The sequence below is a fragment of the Eubalaena glacialis genome, chromosome X, assembly GCF_028564815.1.
Source record: "Eubalaena glacialis isolate mEubGla1 chromosome X, mEubGla1.1.hap2.+ XY, whole genome shotgun sequence".
Lineage (NCBI taxonomy): Eukaryota > Metazoa > Chordata > Mammalia > Artiodactyla > Balaenidae > Eubalaena > Eubalaena glacialis.
Genome location: NC_083736.1, coordinates 68,698,337 through 68,724,102, shown reverse-complemented (window position 1 = coordinate 68,724,102; position 25,766 = coordinate 68,698,337). Strand labels below are relative to the sequence as shown.

General features: G+C 36.4%; 1 protein-coding gene across 1 annotated transcript in view; it reads left to right on the top strand.

The window, feature by feature from the left end:
* Nucleotides 1-25,419, top strand: part of ABCB7 (ATP binding cassette subfamily B member 7) — a 126,478-nt gene extending 101,059 nt beyond the window's left edge. Inside the window, exons 13-16 of the mRNA XM_061179235.1 lie at nucleotides 6,893-7,064; nucleotides 9,786-9,889; nucleotides 18,406-18,513; nucleotides 25,002-25,419. Of these exons, the coding sequence (XP_061035218.1) occupies nucleotides 6,893-7,064; nucleotides 9,786-9,889; nucleotides 18,406-18,513; nucleotides 25,002-25,217 (600 nt within the window). The 3' untranslated portion in view covers nucleotides 25,218-25,419. The remainder of the gene's footprint in view (nucleotides 1-6,892; nucleotides 7,065-9,785; nucleotides 9,890-18,405; nucleotides 18,514-25,001) is intronic.
* Nucleotides 25,420-25,766: the final 347 nt, after the last annotated feature.

Sequence of the window (25,766 nt, the reverse complement as noted above, 5' to 3'; positions counted from 1 at the left end):
CCATATATGACAAACCCACAGCCAACATCATCCACAATGGTGAAAAAGTGAAACCATTTCCACTAAGATCAGGAACAAGACAAGGTTGCCCGACCTCACCACTATTATTGAACATTGTTTTGGAAGTTTTAGCCACAGAAATCAGAGAAGAAAGAGAAATACAAGGAATCCAAATCAGAAAAGAAGAAGTAAAGCTGTCACTGTTTGCAGATGACAAGGTACTATACATAGAGAAGCCTAAAGATGCTACCAGAAAACTACTAGAGCTAATCAATGAGTTTGGTAAAGTAGCAGGATACAAAATTAATGCATTCCTATACACTAATGATGAAAAATCTGAAAGAGAAATTAAGGAAGCACTGCCATTTACCATTGCAACAAAAAGAGTAAAATACCTAGGAATAAACCTACCTAATGAGACAAAGGACCTGTATGCAAAAAATTATAAGACACTGATGAAAGAAATTAAAGATGGTACAAACAGATGGAGAGATATACCATGTTCTTGGATTGGAAGAATCAACATTGTGAACATGACTGTACTCCCCAGTGCAATCTACAGATTCGAATGCAATCCCTATCAAACTGCCACTGACATTTTTCACAGAACTAGAACAAAAAATTTCACAATTTGTATGGAAACACAAAAGACCCCGAATAGCCAAAGCAATCTTCAGAAAGAACAACAGAGCTGGAGGAATCAGGCTCCCTGACTTAAGAATATACTACAAAGCTACAGTAATCAAGACAGTATGGTACTCGCACAGAAACAGAAATATAGATCAATGGAACAGGATAGAAAGCCCAGAGATAAACCCACGCACATATGGTCACCTTATCTTTGATAAAGGAGGCAAGAATATGCAATGTAGAAAAGACAGCCTCTTCAGTAAGTGGTGCTGGGAAAACTGGAGAGCTACATGTAAAAGAATGAAATTAGAACACTCCCTAACACCATACACGAAAATAAACTCAAAATGGATTAAAGACCTAGATGTAAGGCCAGACACTATCAAACTCTTAGAGGAAAACATAGGCAGAACACTCTATGACATACATCACAGCAAGATACTTTTTCACCCACCTCCTAGAGAAATGGACATAAAAACACAAATAAACAAATGGGACCTAATGAAACTTAAAAGCTTTTGCACAGCAAAGGAAACCATAAGAAGAAAAGACAACCCTCAAAATGGGAGAAAATATTTGCAAATGAAGCAACTGACAAAGAATTAATCTCCAAAATATACAAGTAGCTCATGCAGCTCAATATCAATAAAACAAACAACCCAATCCAAAAATGGGCAGAAGACCTAAGTAGACATTGTGCCAAAGAAGATATACAGATTGCCAACAAATACATGAAAGAATGCTCAACATCACTAATCATTAGAGAAATGTAAATGAAAACCACAATGAGGCATCACCTCACACCAGTCAGAATGGCCATCATGAAAAATTCTATAAACAATAAATGCTGGAGAGTGTGTGGAGAAAAGGGAACCTTCTTGCACTGTTGGGGGGAATGTAAATTGATACAGCCAATATGGAGAACAGTATGTAGTTTCCTTCAAAAACTAAAAATAGAACTACCATACGACCCAGCAATCCCACTACTGGGCATATACCCTGAGAAAACCATAATTCCAAAAGAGTCATGTACCACAATGTTTATTGCAGCTCTGTTTACAATAGGCACGACCTGGAAGCAACCCAAGTGTCCATCGACAGATGAATGGATAAAGAAGATGTGGCACATATATACAATGGCATATTACTCAGCCATAAAAAGAAATGAAATTGAATTATTTGTAGTGAGGTGGATGGACCTAGAGTCTCTGATACAGAGTGAAGTAAGTCAGAAAGAGAAAAACGAATAACATATGCTACCACACATATATGGAATCTAAAAAAGAAAAAATGGGTGTGAAGAACCTAGGGACAGGATGGGAATAAATATGCAGACCTACTAGAGAATGGACCTGAGGACATGGGGAGGGCGAAGGGTAAGCTGGGAGAAAGTGAGAGAGTGGCATGGATATATATACACTACCAAATGTAAAATAGATAGCTAGTGGGAAGCAGCCGCACAGCACAGGGAGATGGGCTCGGTGCTCTGTGACCACCTAGAGGGGTGGGATAGGGAGAGTGGGAGGGAGGGAGATGCAAGAGGGAAGAGATATGGGGATATATATATATGTATAGCTGGTTTACTTCGTTATAAAGAAGAAACTAACACCATTGTAAAGCAATTATACTCCAATAAAGATATTTTTTAAAAATTAAAAAATAAAGTCCATTTTGTCTGATATGACAGTTGCTACTCCAGCTTTCTTTTGATTTCCATTTGCATGGAATATCTTTTTCCATCCCCTCACTTTCAGTCTATGTGTCCGTATGTCTGAAGTGGGTCCCTTGTAGACAGCATATATACTGGTCTTGTTTTTGTATCCATTCAATCAGTCTGTCTTTTGATTGGTGCATCTAATCCATTTACATTTATGGTAGTTATCGATATATATGTTCCTATTACCATTTTCTTAATTGTTTCGGGTTTGTTTTTGTAGGTCTTTTCCTTCTCTTGTGTTTCCTGCCTGGAGAAGTTCCTTTAGCATTTGTTGTAAAGCTGGTTTGGTGGTTCTGCATTCTCTTAGCTTTTGCTTCTGTGAATGTTTTAATTTCTCCTTCGAATCTGAATGAGATCCTTGCTGGGTAGAGTAATCTTGGTTGTAGGTTTTTCCCTTTCATGACTTTAAATATGTCCTGCCATTCCTTTCTGACTTGCAGAGTTTCTGCTGAAAGATCAGCTGTTAACCTTATGGGGATTCCCTTGTATGTTATTTGTTGCTTTTCCGGTGTTGCTTTTAATAGTTTTTCTTTATATTTAATTTTTTATAGTGTGATTAATATGTGTCTAGGCGTGTTTCTCCTTGGATTTATGCTGTGTGGGACTCTGTGCAGTTCCTGGACTTGATTGACTACTTCCTTTCCCATATTTTGGAAGTTTTCAACTGTAATCTCTTCAAATATTTTCTCAGTCCCTATTTTTTTCTCTTCTTCTTCTGGGATCCCTATAATTCGAATGTTCGTGCATTCAATGTTGTCCCAGAGGTCTCTGAGACTGTCCTCAATTCTTTTCATTCTTTTATCTTTATTCTGCTCTGCAGTAGTTATTTCCACTATTTTATCTTCCAGGTCACCTATCTGTTTTTCTGCCTCAGTTATTCTGCTATTGATTCCTTCTAGAGAATTTTTTATTTCATTTATTTTGTTGTTCCTCATTGTTGTTTGCTCTTTAGTTCTTCTAGGTCCTTGTTAAACGTTTCTTGTATTTTCTCCATTCTATTTCCAAGTTGTTTGGTTATATTTACCATCATTACTCTGAATTCTTTTTCAGATAGAGTGCCTATTTCCTATTCATTTGTTTGGCCTCTTGGGTTTTTACCTTGCTCCTTCATCTGCTGTGTATTTCTCTGTCTTCTCATTTCCTTAACTTACTGTGTTTGGGGTCTCCTTTTTGCAGGCTGCAGGTTTGTAGTTCCCATTGTTTTTGTTGTCTGCCCGCATTGGGTAAGGTTGGTTCAGTGGGTTGTGTAGGCTTCCTGTTGGAAGGGACTGTTGCCTGTGTTCTGGTGGATGAGGCTGGATCTTTCTGGTGGGAAGGACCACGTCCAGTCGTGTGTTTTGGGGGCCTTTGAACTTATTTTGATTTTAGGCAGCCTCTGTGCTAATGGATGGGGTTGTGTTCCTGTCTTGCTAGTTGATTGGCCTAGGGTGTCCAGCACTATAGCTTGCTGGTCGTTGAATGGAGTTGGGTCTTAGAGTTGAGATGGAGATCTCTAGGAGAGCTTTCGCGGTTTGATAGTACGTGGAGCTGGGAGGTCTCTGGTGGACCAATGTCCTGAACTTGGCTCTCCCACCTCAGAGGGTCAGGCCTGACAACCAGCTGGAGCACCAAGACCCTGTCAGCCACACAGCTCAGAAGAAAAGGGAGGGAAAAAAAAGAAACAAAAATAAAATAAAATAAACTTATTAAAATAAAAAATTTTATAAAGTATTAAAAATAAAGAAATAAAAAAGTAATATAAAGAAAAAGAAAGAAAGAAGGAAGAGAGCAACCAAGCCAAAAAACAAATCCACCAGTGATAACAAGTGCTAAAAACTATACTAAAAACAAAACAAAACAAGAAAAACGGACAGGCAGAACCCTAGAACAAATTGTAAAAGCAAAGCTGTCCAGACCAAATCACACAAAGAAGCATACACATACACAGTCATAAAAAGAGAAAAAGGAAAAATATATATATATATATATTGAAAAAAAGAAAGAGAGCAACCAGATCAATAAACAACTCTACCAATGATAGTAAGCTCTAGAAACTAAACTCAGATAAACATAAAACCAGATACAAATTAGATGCAGAAACCAAACCCCAGTCTACAGTTGCTCTCAAAGTCCACCACCTCAGTTTTGGGATGATTCGTTGTTTATTTAGGTATTCCACAGATGCAGCATACATCAAGTTGATTGTGGAGATTTAATCCACTGCTTCTGAGGCTGCTGGGAGAAATTTCCCTTTCTCTTCTTTGTTCGCACAGCTCCTGGCATTCAGCTTTGGATTTGGCCCCTCCTCTGTGTGTAGGTCGCCTGAGAGCATCTGTTCCCCACCCAGACAGGACGAGGTTAAAGTAGTAGCATGATAGGGGGTTCTGGCTCACTCAGGCTGGGGCGAGGGAGGGGTATGCAATGCGTGGTGAGTCTGCAGCGGCAGAGGCCAGCGTGACGTTGCAACAGCCTGAGGCTTGCCGTGTGTTTTCCTGGGTAAGTTGTCCCTGGATCTCGGGACCCTGGCAGTGGTGGGCTGCATGGGCTCCTGGGGAGTGTGGATAGTGACCTGTGCTTGCACACTGGCTTCTTGGTGGATGCAGCAGCAACCTTAGCGTCTCATGCCCCTCGCTGGGTTCCGCGCTGATAGCCACGGCTCGTGCCCGTCTCTGGAGCTTGTTTAGGCGGTGCTCTGAATCCCCTCTCCTCACGCACCCTGAAACAATGGTCTCTTGCCTCTTAGGCAGTTCCAGACTTTTACCCGGACTCCCTCCTGGCTAGCTATGGTGCACTAGCCCCCTTCAGGCTGTGTTCACGCCGCCAACCCCAGTCCTCTCCCTGGGATCTGACCTCCGAAGCCTGAGCCTCAGCTCCCAGCCCCCACCGCCCCGGTGGGTGAGCAGACAAGCCTCTCAGGCTGGTGAGTGCTGGTTGGCACCGATCCTCTGTGCCGGAATCTCTCCTCTTTGCCCTCTGCATCCCAGTTGATGCGCTCTCCTCCATGGCTCCGAAGCTTCCCTCTCCCTCCCACCCCCCGTCTCTGCCAGTGAAGGGGTTTCCTAGTGTGTGAAAACCTTTCCTCCTTCAACTTTCCCTCCCAGAGGTGCAGGTCCCGTCCCTATTCTTTTGTCTCTGTTTTTTCTTTTTTCTTTTTCCCTACCCAGGTACGTGGGGAGTTTCTTGCCTTTTGGGAAGTCTGAGATCTTCTGCCTGCGTTCAGTGTGTGTTCTGTAGGAGTTGTTCCACATGTAGATGTATTTTTGATGTATTTGTGGGGTGAAGGTGATCTCCACATCTCACTCCTCCGCTGTCTTCTCAATGCCCCATATTTTGTATTTTCAACATTTCCAGTTAGCATTTGTTTGTTAACTTCTTTTCTAAATGTAAAATATTTTAAAATAAGTATTTTCTGAAGTTCTACTTAAAGTTTAAGTAGAACTTTAAACTCATTAGTTTTAACTACCATCTCAATACAAGAAAATTTTATATTAGTAATAGGTATAAAAATTATTAAAGTGATTTGAAATATTATCTGTAACTCTGGGGCTGATTATGATATTAAAGAAGATCTTAATTGAGGGTACTGGTTAATGTTAATGAATGGAATCATTTTATTTCATCTTACTGTTACCTTCCAACTGTTGGATACTGAAAGAGAAGTGGGAGGTGGATGCTCATTTTAAGTAATTTAGCTTTAGTATTCCATGTCAGAATAAGTTGAAATATCAAATGAATGATTGCAGTGAACTTTCTCAAAAATCTATAGCGCATAAATTCTTTGTTTTCTGTGTTTTAAGTCCAATTTAAAAGCTTCTGAGAAACATATAAAAACATATTTGGCTTCATTAGTAATTAGGGAAATACTAATTTAAACAAAAAGCACATTTTACCCTTAAAAGTAGCAACAACTAAAACTTATTAATATCCAGCGTTGTTGAGGATATGGAGACCTGGCACCCTCGTACACTGTTGGTTGGCGTATATGCTGTTGGAGCGTTTTTGGAAGATAGTTGGGCAATTTCTATCAAAGGATAAACATATGCTTACCTTTTAACTCATCAGTGTGCTTCTAGGAATCCTTCTTACAGAAATGCATGGGTGTACATAAGTCATATACAATGATATTTTATTTCAACATTGTTTATAGTAGCAGAAGTTTTAATTAATATCCATCAGTAGAGGAATGGATAAGATAAATATGATATATTCTTAGTATCACACAACTGTTGAAAAGAATGAGGTAGGTTTCTGTTACTGACATGAACAATCTCCAGGTTGTGTTAAGTGAAAAAAGCAACTTACAAACGAATATATATAGTATGGCCCCACTTCTGTTGGAAAAAAAAAGTGTTTGTTTAGGCACATAAATGCATCAGAAGAAGTCTAGGATAATACACAACAAATTGTTCATGGTGATTAGCTCTGGGAAAGGAAATGGAGCAGGCATGTGGGGGTGATAAAAGGAGTTATAATGTTTTACTTTTTATGCCTTTATGTCTTTACTATTCTTTGAATTGTTAAATATGAACATGCATGTCTATATGTGTATATATAAATCTGCTCCAGGATGCTGTCCTCTTCCATAATACCATTTACTACAACCTCTTATATGGAAACATCAATGCTTCACCAGAGGAAGTGTATGCAGTGGCAAAATTAGCTGGACTCCATGATGCAATTCTTCGAATGCCGCATGGATATGACACCCAAGTAGGGGAACGAGGACTCAAGCTTTCAGGTAATCAAAGATTTTAGACCTGGCCCCCACTTACATACTCCCTCCACACTTTAATTTGTCAGGGCCATTTACTAGAAATGTAATGACAGAGTACAAACATAGTGCTCATCCAGTCTCTTTTGACAAATTCCCCAGTTTGCTGCCTGTCACTGTAAACAATTCAGCTTGCTAGAAGTAACTGTTCGCAAATCATGCAAGTCTCTTTTTTTTTCACTTGCAGTTACAAACACTGTAAGTGCTTAATAGTAAGTTACTGATACATGTTGAGATCAGTGTTAACTTATTATCCGTAATCTTAATATTAAAGGTAAGCCAAGGTCATTATTCACATGGGAAAGAAGTAAGAGTAGGGACAAGAAATTTGATAGTAAATAGTGTATCTCCTCATAATTTCCTAGATCATTATGGGATGTTTTCAATACTTTAGACCTCCTTATACTTATACTTCCTTACAGCCAACTTCATTTTCATGTCTTTGTTGGTTCAGTGGCCAAGTAAATTTTAGGACTTGCACATTTTAAGTGTTTAATTATGAGATGATTACTCTGTTTAATAATGGATCATCCTAAAATGACTGAATTTTTTTGAGGATCCATAAAAATGTTTCTTTGCCCTAAATTATTTGAATTCTAAAAGTATAATGATATCTAATGCCTGAAAATATTAATGTAACTCATATAAACATACTGCATCCTTTACATTTACTCTTCATTCTAGTTTAGTTTGGGGAGGAAATGTATAGATTAGGGATGAGGGTAAGGAAAAAGAATGAAGAATACTCCACATGAATTTTAATGAATCCCTGTTCCTCTTCATTGTAAGCTGGCTTCAGTTATTCACAACATTGATTAGGTACATGCAATGTGCAAGCAGCTGTGCTAAATGATTTGAGAGTTAAAAAGATGAAGCATCAAGGGACCTACTCTCAAGGAATTTGCAGTCTATTAGAAAGTTTTGATCTAGGTTTAGAAAATACTAAGCAAAGATTATTTTCAAGTTTAGTTGGTTTGTAGTAGCTATTTAGTCATTACCTGATAGTATAAGATGCCTGCTTCATTCCAGTCCACCTTTATACTTTACCATTGCTCTTCATAGGACTTTCCAATAAACTAGCCCACACCCCAGATTATTTATCCATTGGGCTAATTCTAGAGATCCCCAATTTGTCACTTAATACAGACTAGCCCTCTCAAACATGACTTTGCTTCAGTTAGCTATGCTGCATCCCATTTTTCAATCATTTTGTTCCTCTCTGCATGCCTTTTGGGGTAGGAATGTTTAACGAAATTTTATTCTTACCTAATACCCATTGCCTTACAACCAGGCCTCTCAAAATGAGCAATATATTATTTAGCACCTATGCAAATAATTTCGGTAGAGAACAAACAAATGTTTCTTTTCCAAATTCTATTGAATAGAATTGAAACTGGGTTGGTTTCCACTTGAAATTTGGGAAACATGTGAAAACTAGTTCTTCCTCTGAGTATCTAGTTCTTTTAGGAGCTTTCTGCTGCTGAGTTGCTAGGTGGGTAAGCAGATTGTTCTGGCATACTGCCTGTCTTGATAGGAGAATTTTGAACTTACAAAATGAGGAAGAGTGTGGATAGTATGAATATAAACGTATTCACTAATATTAGACATAAGGAGCCCCTCTTACCAGTTGAAGATAATAATTGAAGAACAGATAAAAGTGAAATAATACTTGTGTACCAGATAATCAACAGGTAGAGCTTGTTTTCCGAAGAGGTTACTGATGCTAAAAAGTACAAGTTTTTTCAGACATTGATAAATTAATGGATAATGAACAAGAAAAGAAGCCAAAAGGGACATATTCAGCAAAGCACCATCTTTTGTACTTCCAACCATAGTTTTATGTAAGATTGATGGCCTTAGACCTGCAGGAGTCCCAGTGGAGAAAGAAAGATTGCTTTATTTTCTCTAGAATAAATTTAAGAATAATTATGGGTTTGTACATTGTGAAAGGAAGAGCATTGGACTGGGAATTAGTTGGGGGTAATTAGTCAGTTCTAGCAGATTTTGCTAGAACTTGCCTGTGACCTTGAGCAAATTACTTAACCTTTCTGGGCCTCTGTTTCCTTTCTGTTTTAAAATTCTGCTATGCTAGAGTCCTATAGCAAATAACTAAGGTGAAATAAGAGGTCCTAGTTTGTAGCCTTAACTTTGAAGAGTGCTGTGAAAATAATAGCTTTCTGTCAAAAAAAAAAAAGTCTTTAAGAATACTGGCTGAATGGTACTTTTTTATGTTAAGAAATAAATTTAGATATTTATAGTTTCATGTCTTCAAGTTTTCAGGCTTCAGATATTGAATTTGGTTTTGGCTTTGTTGATTCTCTAATATTGAAATTTTTCTATCTGAGGTTGCTGTTCATTGGGAAGTAATATAAAGTAAATATAAAGTAACATATGTCGTGAGCATATTTCTGGTGAGGGAGGTAATTCTGGAATCAAAGTTGTCACCTCCCCTCCTTGTTCTTTTCGCCTACCATGAAGTCAGAATTCAGAATCACATTTATGTTCCAGGGAATATAGTTTGTCAAAGGATATTATATATGAACATAAACTCTTACAACTGAGTAAAATGATCAGTAATCAGTAAAGATAAATGTTGAAGGTATTATTTGGTGGTTGTAATTAATGGAAATACTAGAAATATAAAATATGTATGTTATGCTCTCTTAAACTAAAAATTTTCTTTACTAGGAGGAGAAAAGCAAAGAGTAGCAATTGCAAGAGCCATTTTGAAGGACCCCCCAGTCATTCTCTATGATGAAGCTACTTCATCATTAGATTCAATTACTGAAGAGGTAAATGATGGTGAAAACATAAAACTCTTTAATTCAAATTGCTTAACTTTTTTCCTTGGAAGTTTCAGTAAAATAGCTACATTCTTTCATATTTTGAATGAACTTCAATAGAAGGTTCTGTAGAGCCAAATACCTAGCCCTTTTCCCCAATGTAGGAAGTGTTGATAGTAAGAATGCCAGGTCGCATTATATTATCACACTGTTAAGTCCATTTGCAAATATATCTCTTTTTGAAACTCTGTGTGACACGTTATGCTCTTGTTGTATTACCTTTTCATCTTGCAAAGCTGTGGGAATCAACTAACCGGCTGACAAAGGAAGGTTTTAGTCTTTCTGCTTTTTGCCACTTAACATTCATTAAAATAGGTCTTATAAATGATTGTGACACGGTACACACCAGAAAGCCTTTCACTTATCATGGAGCAACTCACTAAGGTGCAAATTAGGCACACACAGCCTGTGGTTCTGGTATCAGTTTATATTCATTTCATAACAAGTATTGTGAAGCGCCAAGATGTTATGACACTGACGTCATGGTACTACCCAGCAACTACATTAGACATCGTAACATCTTTGTATTAAATACCAAAGTCTTAACAGCAATCATAATTTCATGCATGAATCCCCTTAATCTAAAACTGAAGATAGGCTGATGTAATTTGTCAGTTGCCTCCATTCACCTACGTTTTACTTGAATATATAGTAAAACCCTATTGTTGAAGGATAGGCCCAATTTCAGCTTTAGAGCATATATGACATATATTTGCATATGGAGTTAAGTTTCAGGGCACATTATTTGATCTGCCGTATGTTTAAAACAGCTTAATTTCTAAGTCAGTTGTTTAGCATGAGGATTTGTTATATTTATTTAGAAAATTTTTATTTTATTTATTTTTCATGAAAAGGCATTTTATTTTAAATATAGCACTGTGTACATGTCAATCCCAAACTCCCATGTATCCCTCCCCCCACCCTGCCCCCATGATAACCATAAGTTCATTCTCTAAGTCTGTGAGTCTATTTCTGTCTTGTAAATAAGTTCATTTGTATCATTTTTTTTAGATTCCACATATAAGCAATATCATATGATATTTGTCTTTCTCTGTCTGACTTAACTTCACTTAGTATGAAGTATAATCTCCAGGTCCATTCATGCTGCTGCAAATGGCATTATTTCAATCTTTTTAATGGCTGAGTAATATTGCATTGGATATATATACCACATCTTCTTTATCCATTCATCTGTTGATGGACACTTAGGTTGCTTTCATGTCTTGGCTATTGTAAACAGTGCAGCAGTGAACAGTGGGATGCATGTATCCTTTCAAATTATGGTTTTCTCCGGATATATGCCCAAGAGTGGGATTGCTGAATCATAGGGTAGCTTTATTTTTAGTTTTTTAAGGAACCTCCATACTGTTCTCCATAGTGGCCATACTAATTTACATTCCCACCAACAGTGTAAGAGGGTTCCCTTTTCTCCACACCCTATCTAGCATTTATTGTTTGCAGATTTTTTGATGATGGCCATTCTGACTGGTATGAGGTGATATCTCATTGTAGTTTTGATTTGCACTTCTCTAATAATTAGCGATGTTGAGCATCTTTTCATGGGCCTCCTGGCCATCTGTATGTCCTTGGAGAAATGTCTCTTTAGGTCCTCTGCCCATTTTTTGATTAGGTTGTTTGTTTTTTCAATATTGAGCTGCATGAGCTGTTTGTAAATTTTGGAGACTAATACCTTGTTTGCAAATATTTTCTCCCAGTCTGTGGGTTGTCTTTTCAGTTTGTTTATGGTTTCCTTTGCTGTGCAAAAGCTTTTGAGTTTTATTAGGTCCCACTTGTTTATTTTTGTTTTTATTTCCATTACCCTGTGAGACAGATTGAAAAAGATATTGCTGTGATTTATGTCAAAGGGTGTTCTGCCTATGTTTTCCTCTAAGAGTTTTATAGTATCCGGTCTTACATTTAGGTCTTTAATCCATTTTGAGTTTATTTTTGTGTATGGTATTAAAGAATGTTCTAATTTCATTTTTTTTACATGTAGCTGTCCAGTTTTCCTAGCACCATTTATTGAAGAGACTGTCTTTCCTCCATTTTATAGTCTTGCCTCCTTTGTGGTAGATTAATTGGCCATAGGTGCATGGGTTTATTTCTGGGCTTTCTATCCTTTTGATCTATATTTCTGTTTTTGTGCCAGTACCATACTGTTTTGATGAGTGTAGCTTTATAGTATAGTCTGAAGTCAGGGAGCCTTGATTCCTCCAGCTCCATTTTTCTTTCTTAAGTTTGCTGTAGCTATTTAGGGTCTTTTGTGGCACTGTACAAATTTTAAGATTTTTTTGTTCTAGTTCTGTGAAAATGCCATTGATAATTAGATAGGCATTGCATCAAAGCTCTAGATTACCTTGGGTAGTATAGTCATTTTGACAATATTGATTCTTCCAATCCAAGAACATGGTAGATCTTTTTTAAAAAATTTATTTATTTATTTATTTATTTATTTAGGCTGCACCGGGACTTAGTTGCAGCAAGTGGGACCTTCATTACAGCATGTGGGATCTTTAGTTGTGGCATGCGGACTTCTTAGGTGCCACATGCAGACACTTAGTTATGGCATGCAGGATCTAGCTCCCGACCACGGATCGAACCTAGGCCCCCTGCATTGGGAGCATGGAGTGTTACCCACTGGACTACCAGAGAAGTCCCAACACGGTAGATCTTTCCATCTGTGTCATCTTTGATTTCTTTCACTAGCATCTTATAGTTTTCAGAGTACAGGTCTTTTGCCTCCTTAGGTAGGTATATCCCTAAGTATTTTATTCTTGTTGATGTGATGGTAAATGGGATTGTTTCTTTAATTTCTCTTTCTGATCTTTCATTTTTGGTGTACAGAAATGCAACAGATTTCTGTGTATTAATTTTGTATCCTGCAACTTTACCAAATTCATTGATGAGCTCTAGTAGTTTTCTGGTAGCATCTTTAGGATTTTCTATGTATAGTATCCTGTCATCTGCAAACAGTGACAGTTTTACTTCTTCTTTTCGAATTTGGATTCCTTTTATTTCTTTTTCTTCTCTGATTGCTGTGGCTAGGACTTCCGAAACTATGTTGAATAAAAGTGGCGAGAGTGGACATCCTTATCTTGTTCCAGATCTTAAAGGAAATGCTTTCAGCTTTTTGCCATTGAGTATGATGTTAGCTGTAGTTTTGTCATATATGGCCTTTATTATGTTGAGGTAGGTTCCCTCTGTGCCCACTTTCTGGAGAGTTTTTACCATAAATGGGTGTTAAGTTTTGTCAAAAACTTTTTCTGCGTCTATTGAGATGATCATATGGTTTTTATTCTTCAATTTGTTGATGTGGTGTATCACACTGATTGATTTGCAGATACTGAAAAATCATTGCATCCCTGGGATAAATCCCACTTGATCATGGTGTATGATACTTTTAATGTATTGTTGGATTCGGTTTGATAGTATTTTGTTGAGGATTTTTGTGTCTCTGTTCATTAGTGATATTGGCCTGTAATTTTCTTTTTTCATGGTATGTCTGTCTGGTTTTGGTATAACGGTGATGGTGGCCTCATAGAATGCATTTGGGAGTGTTCCTTCCTCTGCTGTTTTTTGGAATAGTTTCAGAAGAATAGTTGTTAACTCTTTTCTAAATGTTTGATAGCATTTGCCTGTGAAGACATCAGGTCCTGGACTTTTGTTTGTTGGTGAGTTTTTTAATCACATTTTCAATTTCAGTACTGGTGATTGGTCTGTTTATAGTTTCTATTTCTTCCTGGTTCAGTCTTGGCAGATTGTACCTTTCTAAGAATTGTCCATTTCTTCCAGGTTGTACATTTTATTGGCATATAGTTGATTGTAGTAGTCTCTTATGGTCCTTTGGATTTCTGTGGTGTCCATTGTAACTTCTCCTTTTTCATTTCTAATTTTATTGATTTCAGCCCTCTCCCTTTTTTTCATGATGAGTCTGGCTAAAGGTTTGTCAATTTTGTTTATCTTTTCAAAGAATCAGCTTTTAGTTTCATTGATCTTTTCTGTTGTTTCCTTCATTTCTATTTCATTTATTTTTGCTCTTATCTTTATGATTTCTTTCTTTTGCTAACTTTGGGTTTTGTTTGTTCTCCTTTCTGTAGTTGCTTTAGGTGTAAGTTTAGGTTGTTTATTTGTGATTTTTCTTGTTTCCTGAGGTAAGATTGTATTGTTATAAACTTCCTTCTTCTAACTGCTTTTACTGTGTCTCATAGGTTTGGGATCTTTGGGCTTTTGTTTTCATTTGTTTCTAGGTATTTTTTGATTTCCTCTTTGATTTCTTCAGTGATCCATTGGTTGTTTAGTAACATATTGTTTAGCCTCCACATGTTTGTATTTTTTACTTTTTTTTCTTGTAGTTGATTTCTAATCTCATAGTGTGTAGTCAGAAAAGATGCTTGATACGATTTCAGTTTTCTTAAATTTACCGAGGCTCACTTTGTGGCCCAGCATGTGATCAATCCTGGAAAATGTTCCATGTGCACATGAGAAAAACGTGTATTCTGCTGCTTTTGGATGGAATTCTCTATAAGTATCAATAAAGTCCATCTGGTCTAATGTGTCATTTAAGGCCTGTGTCTCCTTGTTGATTTTCTGTCTGGATGATCTGTGCACTGACGAAAATGGTATGTTAAAGTCCCCCATTCCCATTATTGTGTTACTGTCGATTTCTCCCTTCATGGCTGTTAGTATTTGCCTTATATATTGAGGTGCTCCTATGTTGGGTGCATATATATTTACAATTGTTATATCTTCTTCTTGGATTAATCCCTTGATTATTATGTAGTGTCCTTCCCTGTCTCTTGTAACAGTCTTCATTTTAAAGTCTACTTTGTCTGATATGAGTATTGCTACTACAGCTTTCTTTTGATTTCCATTTGTATGGAATACCTTTTTCCATCCCCTCACTTTCAGTCTGTATGTGTCCCTAGATCTGAAGTGGGTCTCTTATAGACAGCATATATAGGGGTCTTGTTTTTGTATCCATTCAGCCAGTCTGTCTTTTGGTTGGAGCACTTAATCCATTTACGTTTAAGGTAATTATCGATATGTATGTTCTTATTACCCTTTTGTTAATTGTTTTGGATTTGTTTCTTTAGGTTTTTTTTCTTCCCTTCCTCTTTTGTTCTCTTGTTAATTGATGACTAACTTTAGTGTGGTGTTTGGATTCCTTTTTTCTTTTTTGTGTGTGTATCTATTTTAGACTTGTGGTTTGCGGTTACCATTAGGTTTTGATATGGTAGTCTGTATGTAAGCAAAGTTGTTTTAAGTTGCTGGTCTTTTAATTTCAAATGCATTTTCAATACCCTGCATTTGTTCTCTCCTCACTAATTGCTGGTTTTGATATCATATTTGTGTACAGATGATTTCCTTCCTTTACTGTATGTTTGCCTTTACCGGTGAGCTTTTCCATTCATAATTTTCCTGTTTCTAGTTGTGGCCTTTTCTTTTCCGCTTAGAGAAGAATCTTTAGCATTTGTTATAAGGCTGGTCTGGTGGTGCTGAATTCTCTTAGCCTTTACTTGTCTGTAAAGCTTTAGATTCTCCGTCAAATCTGAATGTGAGCCTTGCTGGGTAGAGTATTCTTGTTTGTAGATTTTTCTCTTTCATTGCTTTAAATATATTGTGCCACTCCCTTCTGGCCTACAGAGTTTCTGTTGAGAAATCAGCTGATCACCTTATGGGAGTTCCCGTGTATGTTTTTGTTGCTTTTCCCTTGTTGCTTTAATATTTTTTCTTTATCTTTAATTTTGTCAAGTTGAGTACTATTTTGTCTTGGTGTGTTCCTCCTTGGGTTTATCCTACCTGGGGGTCTCTGCACTTCCTGGGCTTGAGTGACTGTTTCCTTTCCCATGTTAGGGAAGTTTTCAACTATTATCTTTTCAAATACTTTCTCAGGTCCTTTCTCTCTTCTCCTTCTGGGACCCCTATAATATGAATGTTGGTGCTTTTAATGTTGTCCCAGAGGTCTCTAAGACTGTCTTCATTTCTTTTCATTCTTTTTTCTTTATTCTTTTCCATGGCAGTGATTTCCAGCATTCTGTCTTCCAGGTCAGTTATCCATTCTTCTGCCTCAGTTATTATGCTATTGATTCCTTCTAGTGTATTTTTCATTTTCAGTTATTGTATTGTTCATCTCTGTTTGTTCTTTAGTTCTTCTAGGTCTTTGTTATACATTTCTTGCATCTTCTCAATCCTTGCCTCCATTCTTGTTCCAAGGTCTTGAATCATCTTCACTATCATTATTCCTAATTCTTTTCCAGTAGATTGCCTATCTCTACTTCATTTAGTTGTTCTTCTGGGATTTTATCTTTTTCCTTCATCTGGGACATATTCCTCTGCCATCTCATTTTGTCTAATTTTCTGTGATTGCAGTTTCCATTCCGTAGGCTGCTGGATTGTAGTTCTTGCTTCTGCTGTCTGCCCTCTAGTGGATGAGGCTGTCGAAGGAGATTGTGCACGCTTCCTGATGGGAGGGGCTGGTCCCTGCCTGCTGGGTGGAGCTGGGTCTTGTCCCTCTGGTAGGCAGGGCTGTGCTCAGGAAGATTTTTAGCAGCTTGTCTGCTGATGGGTGGAGCTGTATTCCCACCCTGTTGGTTGCATGGCCTGAGGTGTTCCAGCACTGGTGCCTACAGGCTGTAGGGTGGGGCTAATGGCAGCCTCCGGGAGGGCTCACACCGATGAGTACTCCACAGATCTGCTGCTGCCAGTGTCCTTATCCCCACAGTGAGCCACTGCCACCCCACACCTCTGCAGGAGACCCTCTATTACTAACAGGTAGTTCGGGCCCAGTCTCTTATGAGGTCACTGCTTTTTTCCCCTGGGTTCTGGTGCGCACACGATCTTGTGTCAGCCCTCCAAGAGTGGAGTTTCTGCTTTTCCCAGCCCTGTGGAATTCCTGTGATCAAACCCTGCTGGCCTTCAAAGCCAGATTCTCTGCGGCTCCTCCTCCTGTTGCTGGACCTCCAGGCTGGGAAGCCTGATGTGGGGCTCAGGACTTTCACTCCTGTAGGAGAACTTCTGTGGTGTAACTGTTTTCCAGCTTGTGGGTCAAGCACCCGGCGGGTATGGAATTTGATTTTGTTGTGATTGTGCCCCTCCTACTGTCTTGTTGTTATTTCTTCTTTGCCTTTGGATGTAGGGTATCTTTTTTGGTAGGTTTCAGTGTTTTTTTGTCAATGGTTGTTTACCCATTGATTGTGATTTTGATGTTTACATAAGAAGGGGTGAGCTCACGTCCTTCTACTCCACCATCATGAGCTAATCTGAGGATTTGTTATTGATATATTTAAAGGGAACCTTAAGCTGCACCAGACTCCATTCATATGCATAGTAGGAATCTGCTTACAAGAACTTTGTACCTAAAAATGTGTCATCCACATTTATCACAATTTCAGAGTCCTAACAACAGTCATTATTTGAGTCACATATCTTTATTAGCTCACAGAGCATAACCCATTAATTGCTAGCAGAGAACACTCCCCCTTGAGGGAATGAGTTACTGGAAGATTTGGTAAATTTTAATCAACCTTTTAAAAAGGTCCAGAGCATCAGTAGGATGTCAGAGTGTAAGTTCTGGAGGGTAGGAAAGAGGAGTCCTCCCCAGACATCACAGTTTTTCTTAGAATTGACCCTGTGCTTGATTTTCAGTCTGCCATAGTAAAATATAAGGTCTTCTTTTCCTGGGTAACCATCTATTCATGATAATTTTATTTCTTTAATAAATACAGTGATTAGAGATACCTGTAGGAAGCCATTGAGAATATCCCCATCCCCCACACTGCTATTTCCATCTAGCTAGCTGTACTTAGACCCAGGTTTCCAAGTATAGGTGAATATATATACAGCTGCCTTACATTTTACAGGCAGTAAACAAAAATGTATTTTCCAGAATGCCTTAAGAAGTCAGACTGCTTTTGAAAAAGAAGTTTTCTCAAGTTAAACATGCATCGTTGTCTTTGTCACCCTTTCCATCCTCTGTGTTTGAACTGAGGAAAAGCAAGTGCTCCTGTACCCTTTGAGTTTCCTATCTTTCTTGATTTTTTTTGTACTTCTCCACATCCTATCACTTGAGTCCCTCCTCATTTTGTTTTTGCTCTCATTGTCCAGATAAACATATCTGTCTATGCTCCTGATATCAGTGGATTCATCATTGTTATTGTTTGTTTTTATGTATAGAAAATATCTACCTTCTCCCAGGCTTTATAATTTAAAGAAATATTGTCTATCTTAAAGCTAATTTTTTCCATAATAATATGGTCATATTCACCTTCCCTCTTTGATTGATTTTATTCTCTTAGTAATTATTAGATTAGGTAAAATATTTGGTAGTGGTATAAAGTTTATATAATACCAAATTAACTAGCATTTTATATATTCTTTTCAGAAATACATGAGTATTTTAATATACATTTACCTAATATATAGATCTTCTTTTTCCCCTCCTACTGTTCTTGTTGTCAAACTTGCAGACTATTCTTGGTGCCATGAGAGATGCAGTCAAACACAGAACTTCTATTTTCATTGCACACAGATTGTCAACAGTTGTTGATGCAGATGAGATCATTGTCTTGGACCAGGTAAGAGGTTGAACTTTAAAGTTTAGTGTTTGAAGAACATTAGAAATTGTTACAAACACAAGCAACTTAAATATTGTTTCTAAAGAAAGTTATAGAATTTTGTGTTCTTTGAGTAAGATTGAATCCTGATAGGATTCCATTTTTACCTCCTTTTGATAGGAAATAATGCATGCCACTTCCAAAAATGAATAAACTGTATTAACTCACTCTATTAAAGTTTTAAAAGCAAAGTTAGATGAGGAAAGCATTAAATCCTAATATGGTAGAAGCAGTTTTAAAGGGTATGTATTTAAAATAATTTTTCTTTATTCATTTTTGCTCTGTACAGAATCTTTGCTCATTGTCTTCACTGTATTTTATATTTTCATTTTTCTAATACCTGCACATACCCTTGATGTCTAAAAGAAAATTACCATAAAATAAAGTCATTTTCATGCATGGCCATTTTTATCTTTTTCCTCATGAGGAAAGAAAGAAAAAGGACAGCCTGCTTTATTTCTCTGAGGGAATTACTATAAGAGTATACTGTCTAAATGTTCTGAACAAATCAGAGTGCCACTATTGTGATTGGTAGATTTGAAAATTGTAATAGTTTTTCTTTTCTCCTCTCTGTAGGGATATCTTATTCCCACCCCCTTTGTACTTGATTATTTCTAACAGTGTTCTCTATGCTTATTTCTCCCTTCTAATACATAAATCTTCAATTTTTTATCATCTTGAAAGCCTGAGTACTGGGAGTTAAGAGAGAAGAAGCATTCTCTTGTACTGTCTATATTGAGAGAGAATTTTTCATGCCACTAAAATTTCTTATGGGATATTCAGTTCTGTGATATATATATATTATTTCTTTTATGTGTTACCTGTGCACTTGCTACCCTAGGTCTTTTTGTTCGTTTGTTCAAAAATGCTAACAGTCACTAAAATATAAACTGATTTTCTTCAGTATGCTTGTTCCAGAGTGTCTTCAGTGGGAAATTTTGTAAATATACTTTATTATCTCATTGATGTTCAGGTATCTGAAATAAAATCTGCTCTTTTGTGCTTTTTACTAAACTTTCCAATTGTATGCAGTCATGTACATAGAGCCTTTTCTTGTAAATATAAAATGTTAAAAGTACTTTAACAAGCATGTGCTTACCTACCTCATGCCAGGAGGTTCACAGTATCTATACAGTTATATTATAACGTTGCCACTTGGGGTTTGGATTATAATTGGAACTAACTATTGATCATACCATTTGTATCTAAAATCTCTTTATGTTGAATTTGGTGGTTCTATAATTGCTTGATTATGAAGATCAGAGATTTTCATTTTCTAGTGAAACTAATGTGACCTCATGTGTTCCATCAACAGTCTCTGGTAGTATTAAGTCTGCATAACAGAGTTCCCAAGGCCCTTCCTCACCCTCTTGCAGCCTGGTGATTACCCGTTCCCAGCCTTGGCAAGAGACTGGAGGTTTACTTGTCAGGAAATTGAGTCAGAGAGGCTCTGGACACAAGAAAATTACCAAGTACGTTAACAAAGACGGGCGAGATTAACTGGAAATCAAAACATACCGAAGAATAAGACCACAGACCCTCCTGTGCCACTGGCTCCAAGAACCTTGCCAACCAATTATTTATTTCTACTGTCACCACTCCTTCCCTCACCAGCAGATAATTAGAGGATTCTTCTCTAGAGAAACAAAAGTAGCCCCATAAAAAACATGTTCATATTTGGGGACCGCCACAAAATGACCAGATACCCATGTGATCATCCTACAATGAAACCCAACAGCTGAGAAGCCCACTCCCATGCACATAGAGCTTCCAGTCAGTTTTTTTTAATACTGTATTTTTAAGTGTCAGTGGATAATAAAGGAAGGCCTCCAAAGCAAGCAGAAAAAAATTCAGTAGAAAATGTAGACAATGCAGAGAGCATAAGAAAACTTAAAAATATAATTAATATCATCAGAGGTCATGGAAAATATAACATTTTAAAATAAGGACAAATGCTGTTAAGAAAAAAGGTAAAGAAAACTTAATATTGCATGAGTTCCAGGATACAGTGTTAAGTGAAAGTAAGAAAGCTGCAAAAGAGTATATAGTATGCCACCTTTTGCAAGGAGGATGTGGGGGAAACATATGTATATTTACTTGTTTCTGCAAAAAGAAACCCTGGGAGGATAAACTAGAAACTAAAGACATTGTTTACCTGCAGGATGGAGACAAAAAGGGGTAGAAGACAAAGGGGAGGGAGTAAGACTTTGCTGATTATACTTTTTTGTATTATTTTTACTTTTGAGCCATGCTAATGTTTTTATATATTTAAAAATCAACAAGGATGGGGCAGAAACAGGAATTGAATACAAACAGAAAGAAGTAAAACTAGGTACATAACGAATTAATAACATAACTTTGTAGAAGAAAAATAGCATGCAGAATTAACCCAAATAACTTTTGAACACATTCCTCTGATTATTTAGCCTTAGTGGAATATATTATAAGGATAAAAATAACTCAGACTTGAACTTAGTAAGTTTGTTTTTGGTAGTAGCATGAGAGTAGCTGTTTTGAAACTATTTTGTGTATACTGTAAGACTGAGCATGTGAGTAAATATATTGATGTTGGGAAATAGAGGTCTTACTTGGGAGAAGAAAGATACAGATATGGAATGGAAAAAGAAGAGGAGCCTTGTGATGTTATATTGGAACAGAATTGTCAATATCAGTTCATGATGAAAAAAAAAAATGTTCCTAACTCTGTTCAGTGAAAAGGCCTAGAAGCAATGAAATTCCAGTAGTAATGAGTGTAATTAGCACCTACATCTTAGACACTAAATACTGTTCCTCACTAAAAGGAACCAGGACTCCTTGGAGAAATGACTGATTCCATATTTGGAGCAGGGAAATTAATGAAGGCGTATCACAAGGACACAGGAACCATTTTGAATGGGTTCCCACTGGCCAAGTGTGGGATGATTTGAATGTCAAAAAAAAAATAATAATAATGATACTAATGAATTACAACACATTGAATAAAAAGCTAATCTATAATTCCATAATTGTACTTAGAGAAAGCTCTTTTTTAAAAATGAAATCTTGCCATTTACAGCAGTGTTAATGGACCTGGAGGGTATTATGCTAAGTGAAATAAGTCAGAGAAAAACAAATACCGTATGATTTTACTTATATGTGAAATCTACAAAACAGAGCAAATGAACAAACAAAACAGAAACAGACTCATAAATACAGAGAACATACTGGTGGTTGCCAGAGGCAGCAGGGGGGATGGATGAAATAGGTGATGGGTACTAAGAAGTACAAACTAAGTCATGGGGATGTAATGTACACATAGGGAATATAGTGAATAATATTTTCATAACTTTGTATGGTGACAGATGGTAACTGGACTTAACTGAGGTAATCATTTCATAATGTATAAAAATACTGAATCACTGTTGTACACCTGAAACTAATGTAATGTTGTATGTTAATTATAACTCGGAAAAAAAAATGCTAACACATACAAGGAATGATAAGTTTACAGAATCATATTTTGCAACCACCATTGTAATAAATGATTCACATAAGGATCATCATTGTTTGCTAAAACCATATGGTGAAAAACTATTGGGGAATAGAATATTCACACAGTTTGAAAGCATAACCCATAGATTAATTATTGATTACAAAGAGAAAAAGTACCTTTAAAATAGAGAAATCTGGTAGACACTACCTTAACCAAGTGATCAAACTGAAATCATTCATTGTGGAGCAAAATGACATCATGTACCTCCTAATATGGTACACTGAGGACATATCACCTATATTGTATTGCAACAAAAATGTTTAGCCTGGATCTAAGAATCAGGAACAACTAGACAAATACAACGTGAAGGGCATTCTTTAAAAAACAAGCCTGGACATTTTAGAAATGTCATTGTCACACTCACATAGAGTAGGAAACTTATAAATTCAATGTGTTGATCCTGATTGGATCCTGGATGGAAAAAATATATATAAAGGATATTATTGGGATAATTGGTAAAATCTAAATATGAGCTATATATTAGATAAATTTCTTGGGTGTGATATTGTTGTATTCTAGTCATGTAGGAGAATGTCCTTGTTTTCAGGAGATACATGCTAATGAAATATTTAGGGGAGAAATGTAATGATGTCCACAACTCATTCTTAAATGATTTAGCAAAAAGTAGTGTAAATTTAGAGATAAGATGAAGTGAGAGAAAGCAAATATGGAAAAATGAACAGTTGCTAACCTAGGAGAAGCATATATAGGCATTCATTTTTACCATTCTTGCAACATTTCAAATTTAAAATGGTGATAGTAAATAAATGAACAACTAGAGAACGAGAGATTTTGAAAATGAAAAAAGTCATTGCTGAAATAAAGTCAAGAAAATCTCTAAAGAGTAGAGCAAAAAAAGAGAAAATAGAGGAAAGATAAGAAAACAAGAGAATTAGTCTAAGAGGTCCAACATTTGACTAATGGTTGTTCTAGAAAGAGGGGATAGGAAAAAGGGAAGGAAATAACTAAAGAATAATACCCCCAAAATGTCCAGAACTTCAGAGCATGAGTTTCCAGATTGAAAGGGCCTACCAAGAACCCACCACAATAAATGGAGGAAAGAAAAATAAAAGTCAAATTATCATAAAATTTCAGAATTGAGCATAAGGAAAAGAACTTAAAAGCTGTGAGAGAAATATCTCCAGGCAGGGTGGGGACTGAATAATAGATTACCTAATATAGTTGATTATGAGAAAAATACTGTTCAGACAGGCTTAAAGTTTAGAGAGAATTACCAATAGTGACATAGAAAACTAAGCAAATGAAAAAACAAGGCAGTTACTATGTCCAGGAAGAATAAAAAATTATGAGAAAATATATATAAAATCCTAGTACTTCACTTGGCTCAACAGATAATACTTACATAGTCATAATAAAGTACACATTGTGTATTAACTTAAATAACATTTATGATATAACCAATGTTATTAGGAGAATGAAGAGTGAGGCATTGGGAATGTGGAATAGTTAAAAGTGCTGAATCTCATTAATATGTATATGTGTGTGTAAATGCCAGAAGAAATAGCTACAGATTTGGAGATAAGGAGATATTCAAGGGTGGAGAAGGAGGAGACAAAAGACTGTACTTTCTGTTATAAACTTTGTAATTATTAGTTGACTTTTTAAGCTGTGTACATTTATGCTTTAATACAAATAAAAATAATTTAAAATATAATATACATTTTTATAGCAGGATAAATTTTTTGTGATTTATTTCATTGGTTTTCTGCAAAAATAATTCCATTCTTTCTAATACTTTTTGATGCAGTTTCCATTGAGGATTTTTTTAATTGAAGTGTAGTTAATGTACAATATTGTGTCAGTGACTCAGTTTTTGTTTTTCAGATTATATTCCATTATAGGTTATTACAGAAGATTGAATACAGTTCCCTGTGCTATACAGTAAATCCTTTTTGTTTATCTATTTTATATATAGTAGTTTGTATCTGTTAATCCCATACTCCTAATTTGTTCTTCCCTCCTCCCCATCCCCTTTGGTAACCATAAATGTGTTTTTTATGTCTGTGCAGTGAGATTTTTATTTTGTTTGTTTTTTACAGCGGTAAATAAAAAAATATAAAATATGTAACCATGGGGACTTCTGTGCCAGTGAAGTGGTCCACAGATACCAAAGTTGAGGACTACATTCAGGATCCAGAGTTCAAATAGCTGAGCAAAATAGTTCCTAGACTGTCCAGCCAGCAATCAAGGAGAAACCTTAAATTAACCACTCAGAAGTGGGCACACACAAATTTCAGTTATTTTGCTTAAGGGTATATTTGTAAAGGTCCTCTCACCAGGAGTACCAGTAAAAGTGACACAATTACTTTTGTCTCCCAACATGCTTAGCAGTAGCTGTCCAGAGACAAATTAATTGTAGATAAGAGTTAGGAATCAATACCAATTCTATGCAATGTTTAGCCAGTGTTAAGAAAAATAGTTACTGGAAGAAATAAACTTTTCATGGAGAAATATTTTTTGTTTCAAAGTACACATAGGATTTTGGGATATTTTTTTTAAATCCTTTAAATCTCTGTATAAATAACTGCTTTTGATGTAAATTTGATTTAAATTTGATTTACTGATTACAGAAAATACCACCTTTAGAAAATCTTCACTTTCCTTTTCTGCTCTTCAAAATGAAAAATGAAACATTCAAATTTTATTTCCTTTAAGTGAAATGGTATATGGTATATGGAATTTCATAGCTTTTTGTTTGTTCACTGGACTGATAGCTCAACAGTAAAGAAGGCATTCCTATGTCAGTTTTTCCCATTTGTACTATAATGAAGAATTGGGAAAGGTATTTTAATGAATGCAAATCTTTCAAAATTCTTGCTTAGTAAGTATTATGTATTTTCAATTATTATGCTAGTTATATGACTTTCTCTACGTTTCTCTTGTTTTTGCTTATTAGGGTAAGGTAGCTGAACGTGGTACCCACCATGGTTTGCTTGCTAACCCTGGCAGTATCTATTCAGAAATGTGGCATACACAGAGCAGCCATGTGCAGAACCATGATAACCCCAGATGGGATGCAAAGAAAGAAAATGTGTCCAAAGAGGAGGAAAGGATGAAACTACAAGAAGAAATTGTCAACAGTGTGAAAGGCTGTGGAAACTGTTCCTGCTAAGTCACATGAAACCTTTTCATTTCTTTTCTCTTCTTTTCTTTTCTTCTCTTTTCTTTTCTTTTTTCTCCCTCCCTCCCTCCCTCCCTTCCTTCCTTTCTCTCCTCTCTTTCTTCCTTCCTCCCTTCTTCCTTTCTTTTTTTTCCTTGACTACACATTTGCACTGAAGCAGAATTGTTTTATTAAAAAAAATCTTACATTCCCATTTTCTATAATCCTTCTTTTAGATAAGATTTATTTGGAAAGGGAATTGAGTTTTACATCTTTCACAATCTATTTAATGTGATATTTATATTATCCCCAAATTATTTTCTTGTTACTGCCTTAGTTGTGGTCAAAGCATAATTTTTCTTACTATTTGACTTTACCCCATTTCCATTTTTGAGGCCTGATAGCCATTTGCTATCCATAACCAGATGAATCAGATTGGTTTCCAAATTTTTTGTAGTTTTTCAAACCTCCTTTATGCTGACAATTTAGATGGAAAGTGTCTGTTTCTTAAAAATTTTTTTAAAAATAAGAGTATAGGTTCATTTTTTCTCCTCCCCTTCC